This window comes from Lynx canadensis, chromosome A2, assembly GCF_007474595.2.
Source record: "Lynx canadensis isolate LIC74 chromosome A2, mLynCan4.pri.v2, whole genome shotgun sequence".
NCBI classification, from domain to species: domain Eukaryota; kingdom Metazoa; phylum Chordata; class Mammalia; order Carnivora; family Felidae; genus Lynx; species Lynx canadensis.
The window spans coordinates 59,273,835-59,286,705 of NC_044304.2; the positions used below are offsets into that span (position 1 = coordinate 59,273,835).

The 12,871-nt window shown below is 55.7% G+C and overlaps 1 protein-coding gene across 4 annotated transcripts in view; it reads left to right on the forward strand.

Moving 5' to 3' along the window:
* UROC1 (urocanate hydratase 1) overlaps window positions 1–12,871 on the forward strand; it is a 40,482-nt gene that overhangs the window by 14,478 nt on the left and 13,133 nt on the right. For all 4 annotated transcript variants that reach the window (XR_003967062.1, XR_003967061.1, XM_030307560.1 and 1 more), the window contains exons 7-15: window positions 1,957–2,023; window positions 2,111–2,254; window positions 4,142–4,230; window positions 5,403–5,465; window positions 5,759–5,938; window positions 6,221–6,318; window positions 7,110–7,182; window positions 8,048–8,169; window positions 10,090–10,160. Coding sequence is in view for 2 of the 4 variants with exons in the window: in XM_030307560.1 (XP_030163420.1) it covers window positions 1,957–2,023; window positions 2,111–2,254; window positions 4,142–4,230; window positions 5,403–5,465; window positions 5,759–5,938; window positions 6,221–6,318; window positions 7,110–7,182; window positions 8,048–8,169; window positions 10,090–10,160 (907 nt within the window). In the remaining 2 variants the exon portion in view is untranslated. The remainder of the gene's footprint in view (window positions 1–1,956; window positions 2,024–2,110; window positions 2,255–4,141; window positions 4,231–5,402; window positions 5,466–5,758; window positions 5,939–6,220; window positions 6,319–7,109; window positions 7,183–8,047; window positions 8,170–10,089; window positions 10,161–12,871) is intronic.

A 12,871-nucleotide genomic window follows, 5' to 3' on the forward strand; every position in this document is an offset into this window, starting at 1 on the left:
GACACAATGAAGTTACAGATAACAGTCGGTACCAGGGTGGATGTGGGAAAACAGGTGGTCGCAGGTTGTGGGCGGGTCTAGCAAGGCTGGGGGTGGCCGGTAGGACTATACCTAGCGACTGGGGTCAAAGTTCCAAGTGCAGGAAACTTGATCCCACAATTTTACCTCCTAGAGTTATTTTGGGAGCAGCATGTAGTGGGTAACTTGAGCACAAAGGACTGAATTAGAAGGATTTGAAGTCAGCTCGCAGCTCGGCAGTGTATCCCTGTATAACCTTGGAACTTGGGTCCTGTCTGTTCATAGCTCCTGCCTCAAAGAGATCCGTGAGAATTCACAAAACAATCAAGAGGACACCCTTAGTATGTGGTACAAAGGGAGCCGTGGGCCCTCTGCTTGAGTGGATATGGGTCCCCAAGGCAGAGGTTAGGGGGTCCATGCAGCCTTGTGGGGGGTTCTGATGGTTTCACTCATCTCCCTGGGTGGATGTCTATTATATTAGAACCATTTTTTATATTGTATAATAGTCATACAACCTTCCACGGTAAGGATAATGCCTCCCCCTTTTTTGGAAGAAGATGAAGAGGTTCCACGTGGTCCAGTACCTTATCTAAATTATAGGATAGACTTGGCATTCAGACTCACACCTGCAAGAATAGGATCTAGAAGAGAGGAGGGGCTGGGGAGAGTTGCTGGGCGACAGGAACCCAATAGAAAAGAGACAGGGAGTTGAAATGGACCAAGGACAAAAGCAAGCGGCAGTAAACCTTGGAGCATCGCTTACCTCAGGGGTCCCCAGGGAAGAGTAAAATTAAGGCAACAGAAAAAAAAAAACCCAGAAAAATGCACTGCCAAAAATATTCAAGTGTTTGATAATTATCAAGGGATAGACAGAGGCACCCTCATGCATTGCTGGTGACAGTCACTTTGGAATTTGACAATGTCTGGTACTATTTTATATACTTGCACCTGATGACTGAGCCCTACCCCTTCCTGGTTTCTTCCCCGGGCCAGCGAGGCAGACAGGAGGTCACTCACTGCAGTGTGATTCGCGTAACGAGATCAGAGGGGGCAGGGGAACATTCTGTGGTTTCTGATACACACAGTGTGGAACCATGAGTAGCCATCAGCAGGACCCGTGTGTGCTGATGTGGAAAGGCCCCCGCAGGTGAGGGGCCCAGCTGCACAAGCAATACCAATACCTACAAGATGAGGCCGTTGATGTAAATAATACGAATACTAATGACGACAATAACCCCACCTGCAAACAGTGACCCCAATGCCATTCGGTGATGGCATAGCCCACAAACCTGAATGAAGCGTGCCGCTCTGTGAGCGCCCTTTTCTGAAGGCATCACCCCTGCCTCCCGCAGCTCCGTGCCCTCCTTCCAGCAGGTAGACCCCCCCACTGGAGGTCATTGAATGTCATACCAACAGAATCCCACAGAATGGGTTCTTTCACATCTGGCTTCTTCACTGAGCCACGTGGCACAGGAAGACTTTGGTCTGTTTCTTTGCCGTGAAGCGTTCTGCTGTGTTCTTACGCTGCCGTTTGTTTCTCGCTCCTCCATGCTGGGTGCTCCAGCTCTTCCAGGGCTTGGCCACCGCAAACAAAGTTGCCGCAAACAGTGGCGGGCCTGTCTTCACACGGGCGTGAGTGCAGAAAGTGAAAGTGCCGGATCACCTTCCGCCTCCGTCGTTATGGCCAAATGGCCCCCACAGTGACTTTGCCACTTATATTACAGTGTTTAACAGATCAAAATCTATGTATAAAAGGTCCCGGAGGCCAGAGGGGACCAGAATTGGGGGACTGTAGCTTTCTTTATAATGGTTTCTTTTTTTTAAAGGAAAACGTAGGAATGCATTTTGGGGTAATCGAAAATGAATTTTAAAGCATGTGCCTTTTAAAGCTGTGCCTGGCACCGAGCTCAGCCCTGAGCTTGCCTTCTCTGTGGTCAGGTACGGCCAGATGACAGCAGGCAGCTACTGCTACATCGGTCCCCAAGGCATCGTCCATGGCACAGTGGTGAGAAACAGGGGCCACGCCTGGCTGCCGGGGGTGGGAGGCGGACGTGCTGGAGTGGAGAGTGAACTCCTCCTCTTCTCCCCGCAGCTCACCGTGTTGAATGCCGGGCGACGGTACCTGGGGGTCAAGGACCTGGCTGGGAAGGTCTTTGTCACCTCTGGGCTGGGCGGAATGAGTGGCGCTCAGGCCAAAGCCGCGGTCATCGTGGGGTGCATCGGCGTGATAGCAGAGGTGAGCCCAGCAGGCACTCTGCCCACCTGCGTCCTCCCTCAGTCTAGAGCCGCTCCCGCTCACAGCCCTCTCTTCTCCTGCACCCCCCCACCAGTCCTCCAAGCCTCCCAGGGTGGGTTCCCATGGCAGCCTATGCCTCCTGCCTTCAAAGTGCCCATCTTCCCCCACGGTCAATGCCTGCTGATCCCCCCCGCCCCGGGAAACTGACCTTCTGTGGGCACCGCTCCCCTTATCCCTGGAGACGAACATAGCCTCCCCCAGCTCGAACAGGTCACAGTCAGGTGAGGGCAACAGACGTCAGTAGAGGTGTGTGCACGCAGCCTTTGGCCAGTGGTTCTTACAGCTTTCTTTGGTAGAGCCAAGGAGAGGAAGGGAGCCAGGGAGAGGAGGCGAGGAGCTTTAAGACAAGCCTTGGTTGGGTCGGGGGTACCTTTCTCATGGGAGATATATTTCCTGCTTCCAAGGGGACAGAGGAAGGCCTGAGTGTCCTTGTACACGGGGTCCCTTAAGCAACTTTTATTTAAAATAATCAATATGCCAACGTGGCACATTTGTGGGGAGGGGCTGCCCTTGGCCCCTATATAGAAAATAAGTTAGAGCAACTAACGTTAGCTCATCCCCTGGAATCTGCAGAAAAATAGCCTACGTTTTTAAAAAGCTTTGACTTCCCCTCGTCTCATCCTCATCCCTCATCCTCACCTACTTCCCCCTGTGTCTTCAAAACATGTTTGCCACAGGGGCGCCTGGGTGGCTCAGTCGGTTAACCATCTGACCCTTGGTTTCGGCTCAGGTCATGATCTCACACTCCATGAGTTTGAGCCCCACATCGGGTTCTGTGCTGACCACAGGGAGCCTGCTTGGGATTCTCTCTCTCTCTTTCCCTCTCTCTGTCCTTTCTGCACGCACACTCTCTCTCTCAAAATAAATAAATAAACTTAAAAACAATACGGGGCACCTGGGTGGCTCAGTCGGTTAAGTGTCCAACTTTGGCTCAGGTCATGATCTTACAGTTCGTGGATTTGAGCCCCATATCACTGACAGCTTAGAGGCTGGAGCCTGCTTTTGGATTCTGTGTTTCCCTCTCTCTCTCTGCCCCTCCCCTGCTTGTGCTCTGTCTCTCTCTCTCAAAAAATAAATAAAAACATTAAAAAATTGTTTTAAATACAGCATGTATTTTTTAAGTGTTTGCCACAGAGAGAGCAGTACATATTTGTAATAAAATTCCCAGATGGCAAATAAGCAATCCTAAAAAGAGAGAGGCACCCACCTTTGTGATTTATACTCAGTTGGTACTAAGCCTGTGTCATACACTCTTATATTTCTTAGGAGCCCACCTGGGTGCCAATAGTAAAATCAAACTACAGCCGCTTGCACAAATAAGGTTTTGTTTCTCTCATGCAGCCCGCAGTGCTGGCATTGTTTCAGCAGCTCCGCGATGTCAGGGCCAACATCGCTAGATTCTCTTGGGTTTCCCTCGTGCGTTCAAAATGGCTGCCCCCACCCCAGCCATCGCATCTACATTGAAGGCAGAAAGGAGGAAGGGGGAAGGTGCCACCTGTGACTGACTCGATTTTAGCAGGAAGATGATACCTCAGAAACTCGTTCTTTTACCTCACTGGTCAGTTTTGGATCGAATGGAAGTTCTTCCCTAAAAGGGACGCTGGAGACAGTGGAAAGAGTAGTTGTAGTTAGCTGGGAGTGGGGCCACAGTGTCGCCCTGAAAATCCAGGTTCTGTTGACAAGGAATGCAGGAGGGGGAGTAACTACGGGAAAACAGCTCGTGGCACCTGTGCTGCCATGGGCGATCTACTCGGGGGATGGCCTCCTCCTGGTGGAGGCTGACATGCCCGGTGACTGACTGGATGGCCCTGTGTCTCGTGGTCCCAGGTGGATAAAGCCGCCCTCATGAAACGCCACCAGCAAGGATGGCTGATGGAAGTGACCGACAGCTTGGACCACTGCATTGAAAGACTCAGGTATGGCGCCTGACCCGGGCCTGGGGAGGCCACAGGAAGGGATCCGGAGGCTGGGCTGCTGTATGTGGGCCTGTTAAATGCCTGATACTCAGCCACGGGCTGAGCGAAGGCTGTGCCTTGTATTTCTCACTGTTGTGGCCTGAGTGCCCAGCCCGGAGCCTGGCACGTATTAGGTGCTCGCCTCATCTGTTGGGGGGAAATGAAACTTTGAAAGATGGAACCGTTCCTCGGTGTGACTCCACCAGGTTCGGGGTAAGCCGATCTCCCTCCGCACTTGTGGTCTGGTTGCTTGAGGGGGGTGTCGGCAACACTGCCCTCCGGTTTGATGGCTAAACTGCGGGAATGGGGGAAGGACTGCCCTGGGGGCTGCTGATCTGATGCCGTTTTTGAAGCTTGCTCTCAACCGACACACTTTGGAGACCTGAGCTCTGTGCAGGGAGGACGCACCACACAGCGGCTCTCCAGCCCCACCACGATCAGTCACCCAGGGGGCTTCAAAGGGGGCTTGGAGGAAAACGTCCAAGTACATACCAAATTGAGAAATACTCCCATTACTAGGATCGGATACTGCTTGACACTGATCTCTTGAAAATGCTAGTTTGGCCCCATGGCAACCGCTGTGTAAAACTCTCAGATGAGCTTCCATTAAATACAGGAGACATTCCAGACTGCTGGTGGGACACAGATGGGTCTGGCCTGATCTGCCTCCTATGCCTGTGAATGCTGCTTAGCATCCCGGACGCACGCACACGCTGGCACACACGTGCATGCACTCATCCACGTGCACACTCACACACTCACCACAAAATCAGTTCCCGTCAGTTCAGCAAAATGCCCTAAGCAGCCCGTCTGGTCATACTTCCGGGGAAGACACAGACCGAGTTCTAGAACAATCCCAATCAGAGCCCTAACGGCAAGGGTCCTGATTCTGTGAATTGCCTCGAGTTGGCTCATCACTGCTGTCATCTCGGTTCTCAGTTTTCCCTGATGGGGCATTCACGTCTCTGTTTCCCTCACGGTTCTGGGTCCTCAGTGGACACCCTTCGGAGGTCCCTGTGCCTCAGGCCCTATGCTGGCACACAGTGCCTTCAGTGACCTTCTGCATTCTTACCAGCTTGGTACTGGTGGGGCAGGTGCAATGGACCATCTGCTCTGCTCTTGTCCCCTTCTAGGGAAGCAAGGAAAAGGAAGGAGGTGCTCAGCCTTGGTTACCATGGCAATGTAGTAGATCTTTGGTAAGTGGGGGATGGGATTTGGCAGCCTTGGGGACCCTGGGTGAACTTCCCCCTCCAGACAAGGTACTGATGGTGGCCAGGCTCCCCAGACACGAAGCTTCCAATGTGCTCTGCCTGAGTCTCTGCTCCCAGCTTCCGAGGCCCAGATCCTGGCCTGAACTCATGGCAGGCCGCCTTCCAGCAGAAGTTCTTTCAAGAGAGAAGGGCAATCCCCTGCTGGCTGGGCCTCGAACTCAGGCCCCAGACGGTGCCTTCCCCTGCCCCAGGCATTGATCTCCTCACGTCTTTCCCAGGGAGCGGCTGGTCCACGAGTTGGACACGACGGGGGAGCTCTTGGTGGACCTGGGGTCAGACCAGACGTCCTGCCACAACCCGTTCAATGGCGGTTACTACCCTGTGCAGCTGGGCTTTGCAGAGGCGCAGAGCCTCATGGCCTCCGACCCGGCTGCATTCAAGAGCCTGGTCCAGGAAAGGTGATGAGTTCCCAGGGCCCAGGGGGCACACACAGCCAGCAGGAGCTTTTAGACTGGGGACTCTGGCCTCTGCCTGGTCCCCCAGGGGCCAGCTGTGCGGCCTTAGGCAAGACCTTGAATCTGTCTGAACTGTCTCCTCATCTGTCAGATGAGATGGAAGTAAGCAGAGCTGGCTGAGCTCCACGGGATGGAGCCGGGGGTGACAGCGGTGAGGCACAGAGGGCCTGCTTTCAGGGCGTTGCTGGTGGGTACGGCTGATCACTAACTGCTGGCCTGTTGCAGCCTGAGGAGGCAAGTCTCAGCCATCAACCGACTGGCCAAGGAGAACTTCTTCTTTTGGGACTATGGCAATGCCTTCCTGTTGGAGGCCCAGAGAGCAGGTGAGAGAAAATGAAGGTCACATGAGGGGCCCCCAGCCTCCCAAGCTTGGAGGGGCCAAGATTTTGGCCCTTGGGAATACTCCCTTCTCACCAGCCAGGAGTAGCCTGGCAGGTGCCCTGGAGAGGTGGGGGCCACGGCCTGCAGGTTTCACTGTGCCCCTGCCTGGACCTTCTGGAAGCTGGTCTTTCCAGGTCCTTGGCCTCTCTGGGCTTCAGTTTATCCATGTGCCTTAAGAACACAAAGTACCAGGGCGTCTGGGTGGCCCAGTTGGTTAAGTGTCCGACTTCAGCTCACATCATGATCTCACAGCCCATGAGTTCGAGTCCCGCGTCGGGCTCTGTGCTGACAGCTCGGAGCCTGGAGCCTTCTTCGGATTCTGTGTCTCCCTCTCTCTCTCCCCCTCCCCTGCTCATGCCCTGTCTCTCTGTCTCTTGATAACATATAAATGTAAAAAAAAAAAAAAAGAGAGAGACATGGTGGAAAGTCACCCCCCCCCCACCCCCAGCCCTTTTTCTGGTGCCAGCTCCCCTCCTGGAGTTCGAAGATTCTGGCGTGTCATGTCGGTAATGTGGGCACAAACATGTGTATGCCCCCACCCGGCCCCACACCAATGGCAGCACTTGCTGTCTCCCTTCTTCGTCGTAAAATGAGACCCAGGGAGTCTTCCCTATCAAAACTGGCGTCTTTGTTTAACTCACCATCCGGGTAGTGGTATAAGTCCTCACCTCGGGGCAGGGCCCGCCAACCCTCAGACCCTCCAAGTGATTCTGGGCGGGTTCTGTGCCCGCAGGAGCTGACGTGGAGAAGAAAGGCGCCAACAAGACAGAATTCCGCTACCCCTCGTACGTCCAGCACATCATGGGGTGAGTGATGGGGTCACCTGCGGCATCTGGGTCCTAGACATTCAGGTTGGAAAAGTCCCCAAGTAGGGAGAAGGAGGAGGTAACCAGAGAGAGATCGGGCTGACGGTGGAGGCCACCAGGCCACATGAAGGAATTTGGGCTTAAGCAACACAGGGACAGGGATGGGAAGCTTGCCAGCCCATTTGTGCACAAGATAGGACCAGAGAGGAAGGGAGAGGAGGAAGGCCATGGTCTCCTTCTTGGATTCATCGTGGGTGAGGAGGCAGAGACCCAGGGGGCTGCACTGCCAGGCTGCAGCAGGGGGCAGCGGCGTGGGGGTGGGGGGGCTGTCCAGAGAGGACGGTGGGCCCAGGGGGCTGGGTGAGTGCAGGAGCCAGGCGGGGCCCAGGCCTCTCCATCCCTCTGCCTGGAGGCCACCTAGGAAGGTCAGTTCACCCAAGGCAAACTTGGCCAAGTCCCCACAGTTAAACTCTTTCTCCCAACTACTTGCTTTTAGTTCACTGATTTTCAGGTTGTCTTTGTAGTAGTCGCACTAGAAAGGAATTTCTGCCTGTGTCCCAGCTTCTGCAGCAAGAGACGGTGCTGGTCTAAGAGGAGGGACAGAGAACCGGGGTGGGGTGGCACTGAGGGGAGAAGGTGGGGTTGAGCGGGGGAGGGGACCTGGGGGGCTGGCCTCTGAAACTTGCTGTGCAGTTAGCGGCTTAGGGGCGTCCAGCAACAGTTCTGGATGCTGAAGCCCTGACTTCACTCCACGGGCCCACATACCACGTCCCCAACACACCCCTCTCAGTTCTGGAGCACTGTAGATAGACCTCCCCTCCTCGGTCCATGGAGGGTGCAGCCAGACTGCATTTTGTCCTCGCAGAGACATATTCTCCCAGGGATTCGGGCCTTTCCGCTGGGTATGCACGTCAGGGGACCCCCAGGACCTGGCGGTCACGGATGAGCTGGCCACGTCTGTGCTGGAGGAAGCAATTGCTGACGGAGGTGAGGCTGCAGGATGGGCCGCGTTCACAGGCAGGTGGCCCACCACAGGCTCCAGGGCAGCCCACCCCCTTGACGCAGCCCCCCCTTCCCTGCTCGTGCTCGGCCTGGCCCCCGGGACACGAGAGCACGTGGACCTGGGGTTTGTGCCTGTCGGCGGTGCTTCTGATTCTTCGTAGCTGTCCTCTGTGCCCACTCTGCTCTCCCCATGTCCGTGGGTCTGTGGTCTCTGCGACAGAGAGCTTGCACTGCCTTCCCACGTGGATGGTGGTGGTCGTCCCCGCGTCCCTGCCCCCGCCCCTGGTTTAACCACAGTCGCTTCCTGTGTAGTGAGTGCATGTGATGTTGCTTCTCACGTGGAGAAGAGAAGGCAGGGGTTTTGTGAAGCTTCCTCAGCTGTCAGGACTCCTACCCGCACTTCTCTGCAGCTTTTCTGCAGGTCCGGGCCACCTTCTCTCTGGTTTGCTGCGTAGGTCCTTCAACCTTTGGCTGCTTGTTTTTGATACCCAGGGCCATTCGCCCCTGCTGCCCACATCCAGGCTGGGCGGGCTGGGACGGGTCCAGGATACACGGGTGCAGGGCTGGAGAACAAGGGGAGGGCGGGAGGAACTGGGCAGGCGGAGGCCTCCTGGGAAGGAAGGGATCGTCTCTTAGAAACCTGTCCTCCGGGAAGAAGCCCTGAGCTGCGGCATCTGCAGGTGGCCCCCGCGTAAATACTCTCAGAGTGGCTGATTCCCATCGAAGCTCCATGCACAGCAGTGGCAGCGTTTGCAGCAGGCAGGCAAGAACGTGAACAGGGAAGGGGTAGAGACCAAGAGAGAGACAGACAGATCTAAAGCAGGCTCCAGGCTCTGAGCTGTCAGCACAGAGCCTGACGTGGGGCTCGTACTCACGAACCGTGAGATCATGACCTGCGCTGAAGTCAGTCGCCCAACTGACTGAGCCACCCAGGTGCCCCAAGCGTCTGATTCTTGGTTTCTGCTCATGTCATGATCCCAGGGTCATGGGATCCGGCCCCGCGTTAGGCTCCGGGCTGAGCGTGAAGCCTGCTTAAGGTTCTCTCTCTCTCTCTCTCTCTCTCTCTCTCCTGGGACGCCAGAGTGGCTCAGTTGGTTAAGTGACCACCTCTTGATTTCGGTTCAGGTCACGATCTCACGGTTTGTGAGTTCAAGCCCTGTATCGGGCCCCACGCTGACAGCTCGGAGCCCACGTGGGATCCTCTCCCTCTCTCTCTGCCCCTTCCCCACTCACGCGTGCATTCTCCCTCTTTCACAATAAGTAAATAAACAAAAAAGAGTCTCTCTCCTTCCCTCTGCCCCTCCCCTGCTTATGCGTGCGTGTGCACGCACTCTCTCTGAAAAAAGTGTAAGTTTATTTAATTGAAATTTTAATGGTATCTGTGTCAACCACTGGGTCACACCATCCCTGAGGATTTAACCGTCTGCTCTCATGAGCCAGTGGAAGCAGGTTTCTGAGCAACACAGCTACCACCCGACTCTGCATGCCCCCCACACTTTAGCTGACCGGCCTGCTTTCCTGGGATAGGAACTCAACTTCTTCCTACCTCTGCGCCTTTGCCTTTGCTGTTCCCTCTGCCTCAAATACTGTTCCCTCAGCCTTTTGTGTGGCGGGTTCCTTCTTAGCATTTCGATTGCCACTTGACAGCTACCTCCACAGAAAGGCCTGGGGCCCCCCTGACCCGTCACCCTAGTGACCACTTCACCATACTTCTTTCCTCCATGGCCCACAGCCTCCTCTGTTCCCAGTGCCTGGCCCAGTGCCTGGCATACAGTGAGGAGTCAATAGATGTTTGTTGAGGGAATGGATGGATGGCGATGAGTGGCTGCCGGAGGGAGGGCCTGTGCCCGAGCCCCACGGGACGGGGGCTCCTGGTGCCTGCAACACCACTCTTTCTCCCTGCAGTGAACCCGGCTGTGAAGCTGCAGTATGTGGACAACATCCGCTGGATCCGGGAGGCCGCCAGGCACCGGCTGGTGAGGGTTCCGCCTGGCGGGAGGCAGGGTGGGCCACTGGACTGCCCTGACCAAGGCGGGGTACCGCTGGCCATGCCTGGGCTGGCAGACGTGAGCCCCGGGACGGTGCCAAACACACCCCGTGGGACTCCCTAGGTGGCAGCCTCCTTGGCCTCAGAGGAGGCAGCAGCAGCCACCTCACCCGGCAGGCTGCGGGACCTTGAAAGGGTGGCCTGGGGCCTGGGGGCAATGGCCAGGGCCGGTCGGGTCGTTGCTCACCCAGCTGATTCGCAAACCGCTCTCTCAGGTCAGGCCTCCTGGCTTCTCAGCTGTGTAACCTGGGACGAGTGGCTCAGCCTCTCTGAGCTTCCTGTCCCGGCTGGGCTGGGCAGTGGAGCCGCTGCTGACGGTCTGCACACGGGGGCTGTGGTGGTGCACGTGCTTGGCACACGCCCTCTGGTGGCAGTCTGCAGGAGGCACTTCCGGCCCGGGCTGGGCAGAGGGTGTATGCGCGTGCTCCCGGGCATGCGAACGTGACTCAAGGTGATGCCCGGTGGGGACATCACTTTATACTGATGGGTCAGAGAGGTGTCTCTGAGGAGCTGAGTTGTGAGTTCAGCTCTAAATGCTGGAGGACTAGGGGGCGGGGGAGCAGCCATATGACAGTGGGGGGAGGCAGAGGACCAGCCAATGCACAGGCCCTGAGGCAGCAGTGGCCTTGGTGTACGGAAGACGAGCAAGAAACGAGCCTTTGACTCACATGGCTTTGTCCACAGACCCCGATAGCCAGACGCAGCTGCCGCATCCGCACTGGCGTGTCCTTGGCCTGGGGGTCCCCGGGCCAGAAGGGGGACTCCCTTGAGCACCGCCCCCATGTCCTGGGCTTCTGTGGCCCAACACCCCCCCCCCCAAAGCGCCACCTCCTCCTTGCCCAGTGGCTTGCACACGTGTTTCAGCCACAGAGACCCCCGTGCCAACAGCAGTCTCTGTGACCACACAGGGTCTGAGACACCCACCGGACGGTTGTTGAACTCGAGGGTCGGGGCCTTGGGGAGGATGGGCGGGAGTGGAATTGTGCAGGGCCAGTCCAGAGGCAGGCCTGGAGAAGAGGAGGACCCCAGCCTTGAGGGAGGGGCACCGACAGAGTGGGAAGGGGCTGGCGGGAGGTTGGGAGGTCAGGGGCATGGGGAATGGCCCTCTGGAGGCCGCTACAAGGGCCGTGAATAACCGGGACTGTCTCTTCTGTGTTTGAGTTGGAGTTTTTGGAGGTTGTGTTCTCCCTACTTAGTTCACATTGCTCTTTGTCTCATGAAAGATGATGATTGCAGAAGGCCATCCTTTTTAAACATTTTAATTGAGTTTCGCATAAGGTTCACTCTTGACGGACCTGGCAGTCCTATGTCGGTTTGTCTCCAATTTCCTTTTTCTGGATCCAAGCCATCCGAAAATCTCTCCAGTGCTGGTTTATACTATAGTCTTTCCCACAGGCTTTGAGGCAGCCGGCGTGAGGGCAGTATGGCCTTGGTTAACAAGTCATGAGGAAGGAAGGGCCGCTCACCTGACCACGTTTGCTGGCAGGGCCGTCCAGACGGAGCGCTGGCTTCAGGCTCGCGGTCAGGGGTGGCATAGCTCCATCACTGGCTCCAGAATGTTCCAGCCCATTCCAGGACGCGTGGCCAGGCTGCAAGGGAAACACCTGGAGAATCCGGGGCTTCTCAGCCTCAGAACTACTGATGTTTGGGGCCAAATCATTTTTTTCAATTGTGGCGAACTACACCTTGACATAAAATGCCCCCTACACTTTAGCTGACTGGCCTGTTTTACTGGGATAGGCCCAGCTTCTTTCTACCTCTGGGCCTTTGCACTTGCTGTTCCCTCTGCCTAGAATACTGTTCCCTCAGACTTTTGTGTGGCTAGTTCCATGTGGTTACTGTATTAACCATTTCGAAGGTACAACTCGGTGGCTTCAAGTACACTTCCATTGAGTGTAACCATCACCACCATCTCTCTCCAGACCTTTTCCATCTCCCCAAACTGAAACTCTGTCCCCATCAAATAAAACGGCTCCCCCAACACCCTCCCCCAGCCCCTGACCCCCACCTACTTCTGTCTCTGTGTGTTTGGCCACTCTATGGGCCTCGTGTAAGTGGGATCCTACAGTATTTGTCCTTTCGTGACCGGCCTCTTTCGCTGAACGCGATGTCCTCAGGGTTCATCCATGTTGTAGCCTGTGTCAGAGTTTCCTTCCTTTTCAAGGCTGGATGATATTCCATCGTCTGCATAGAATGTATATACCTTGCTTGTCCCTTCGTCCGTCAGTGGGCACCTGGATTGCTTCCACATTGTAGCTATTGTGAGTGCTGTGAACTTGGGGGTGCAAATATCTGCTTGTGTGCCTGGGGACTTGGATAACTCTTTGTCATGGGGGGGCCGTCTCAGGATGCTTAGCAGGACCCCTGTCCGTGCCGACAGCACTCAACCGTGTCTCCAGTCATTCCCTAATGTCATTCTGGTTGAGGACCACTGTGCCAGTGACTCCTTTTCACTTGCTGAAGTTTCCGTTTCGTGGGAGTAACCTGTCTTACCCTCCAGAGGTGCAGCATCCTGATGGATGAGTTCACGGGCTCTCAGCCATGTCACTGACTGCCCGGGGTGGTCATGAGAGGGTTCTTGGCCCCTGTGCCCCAGTTTTCTCATCTGAAACGTGAGCCTAGGGTGAGAACAATAACAAC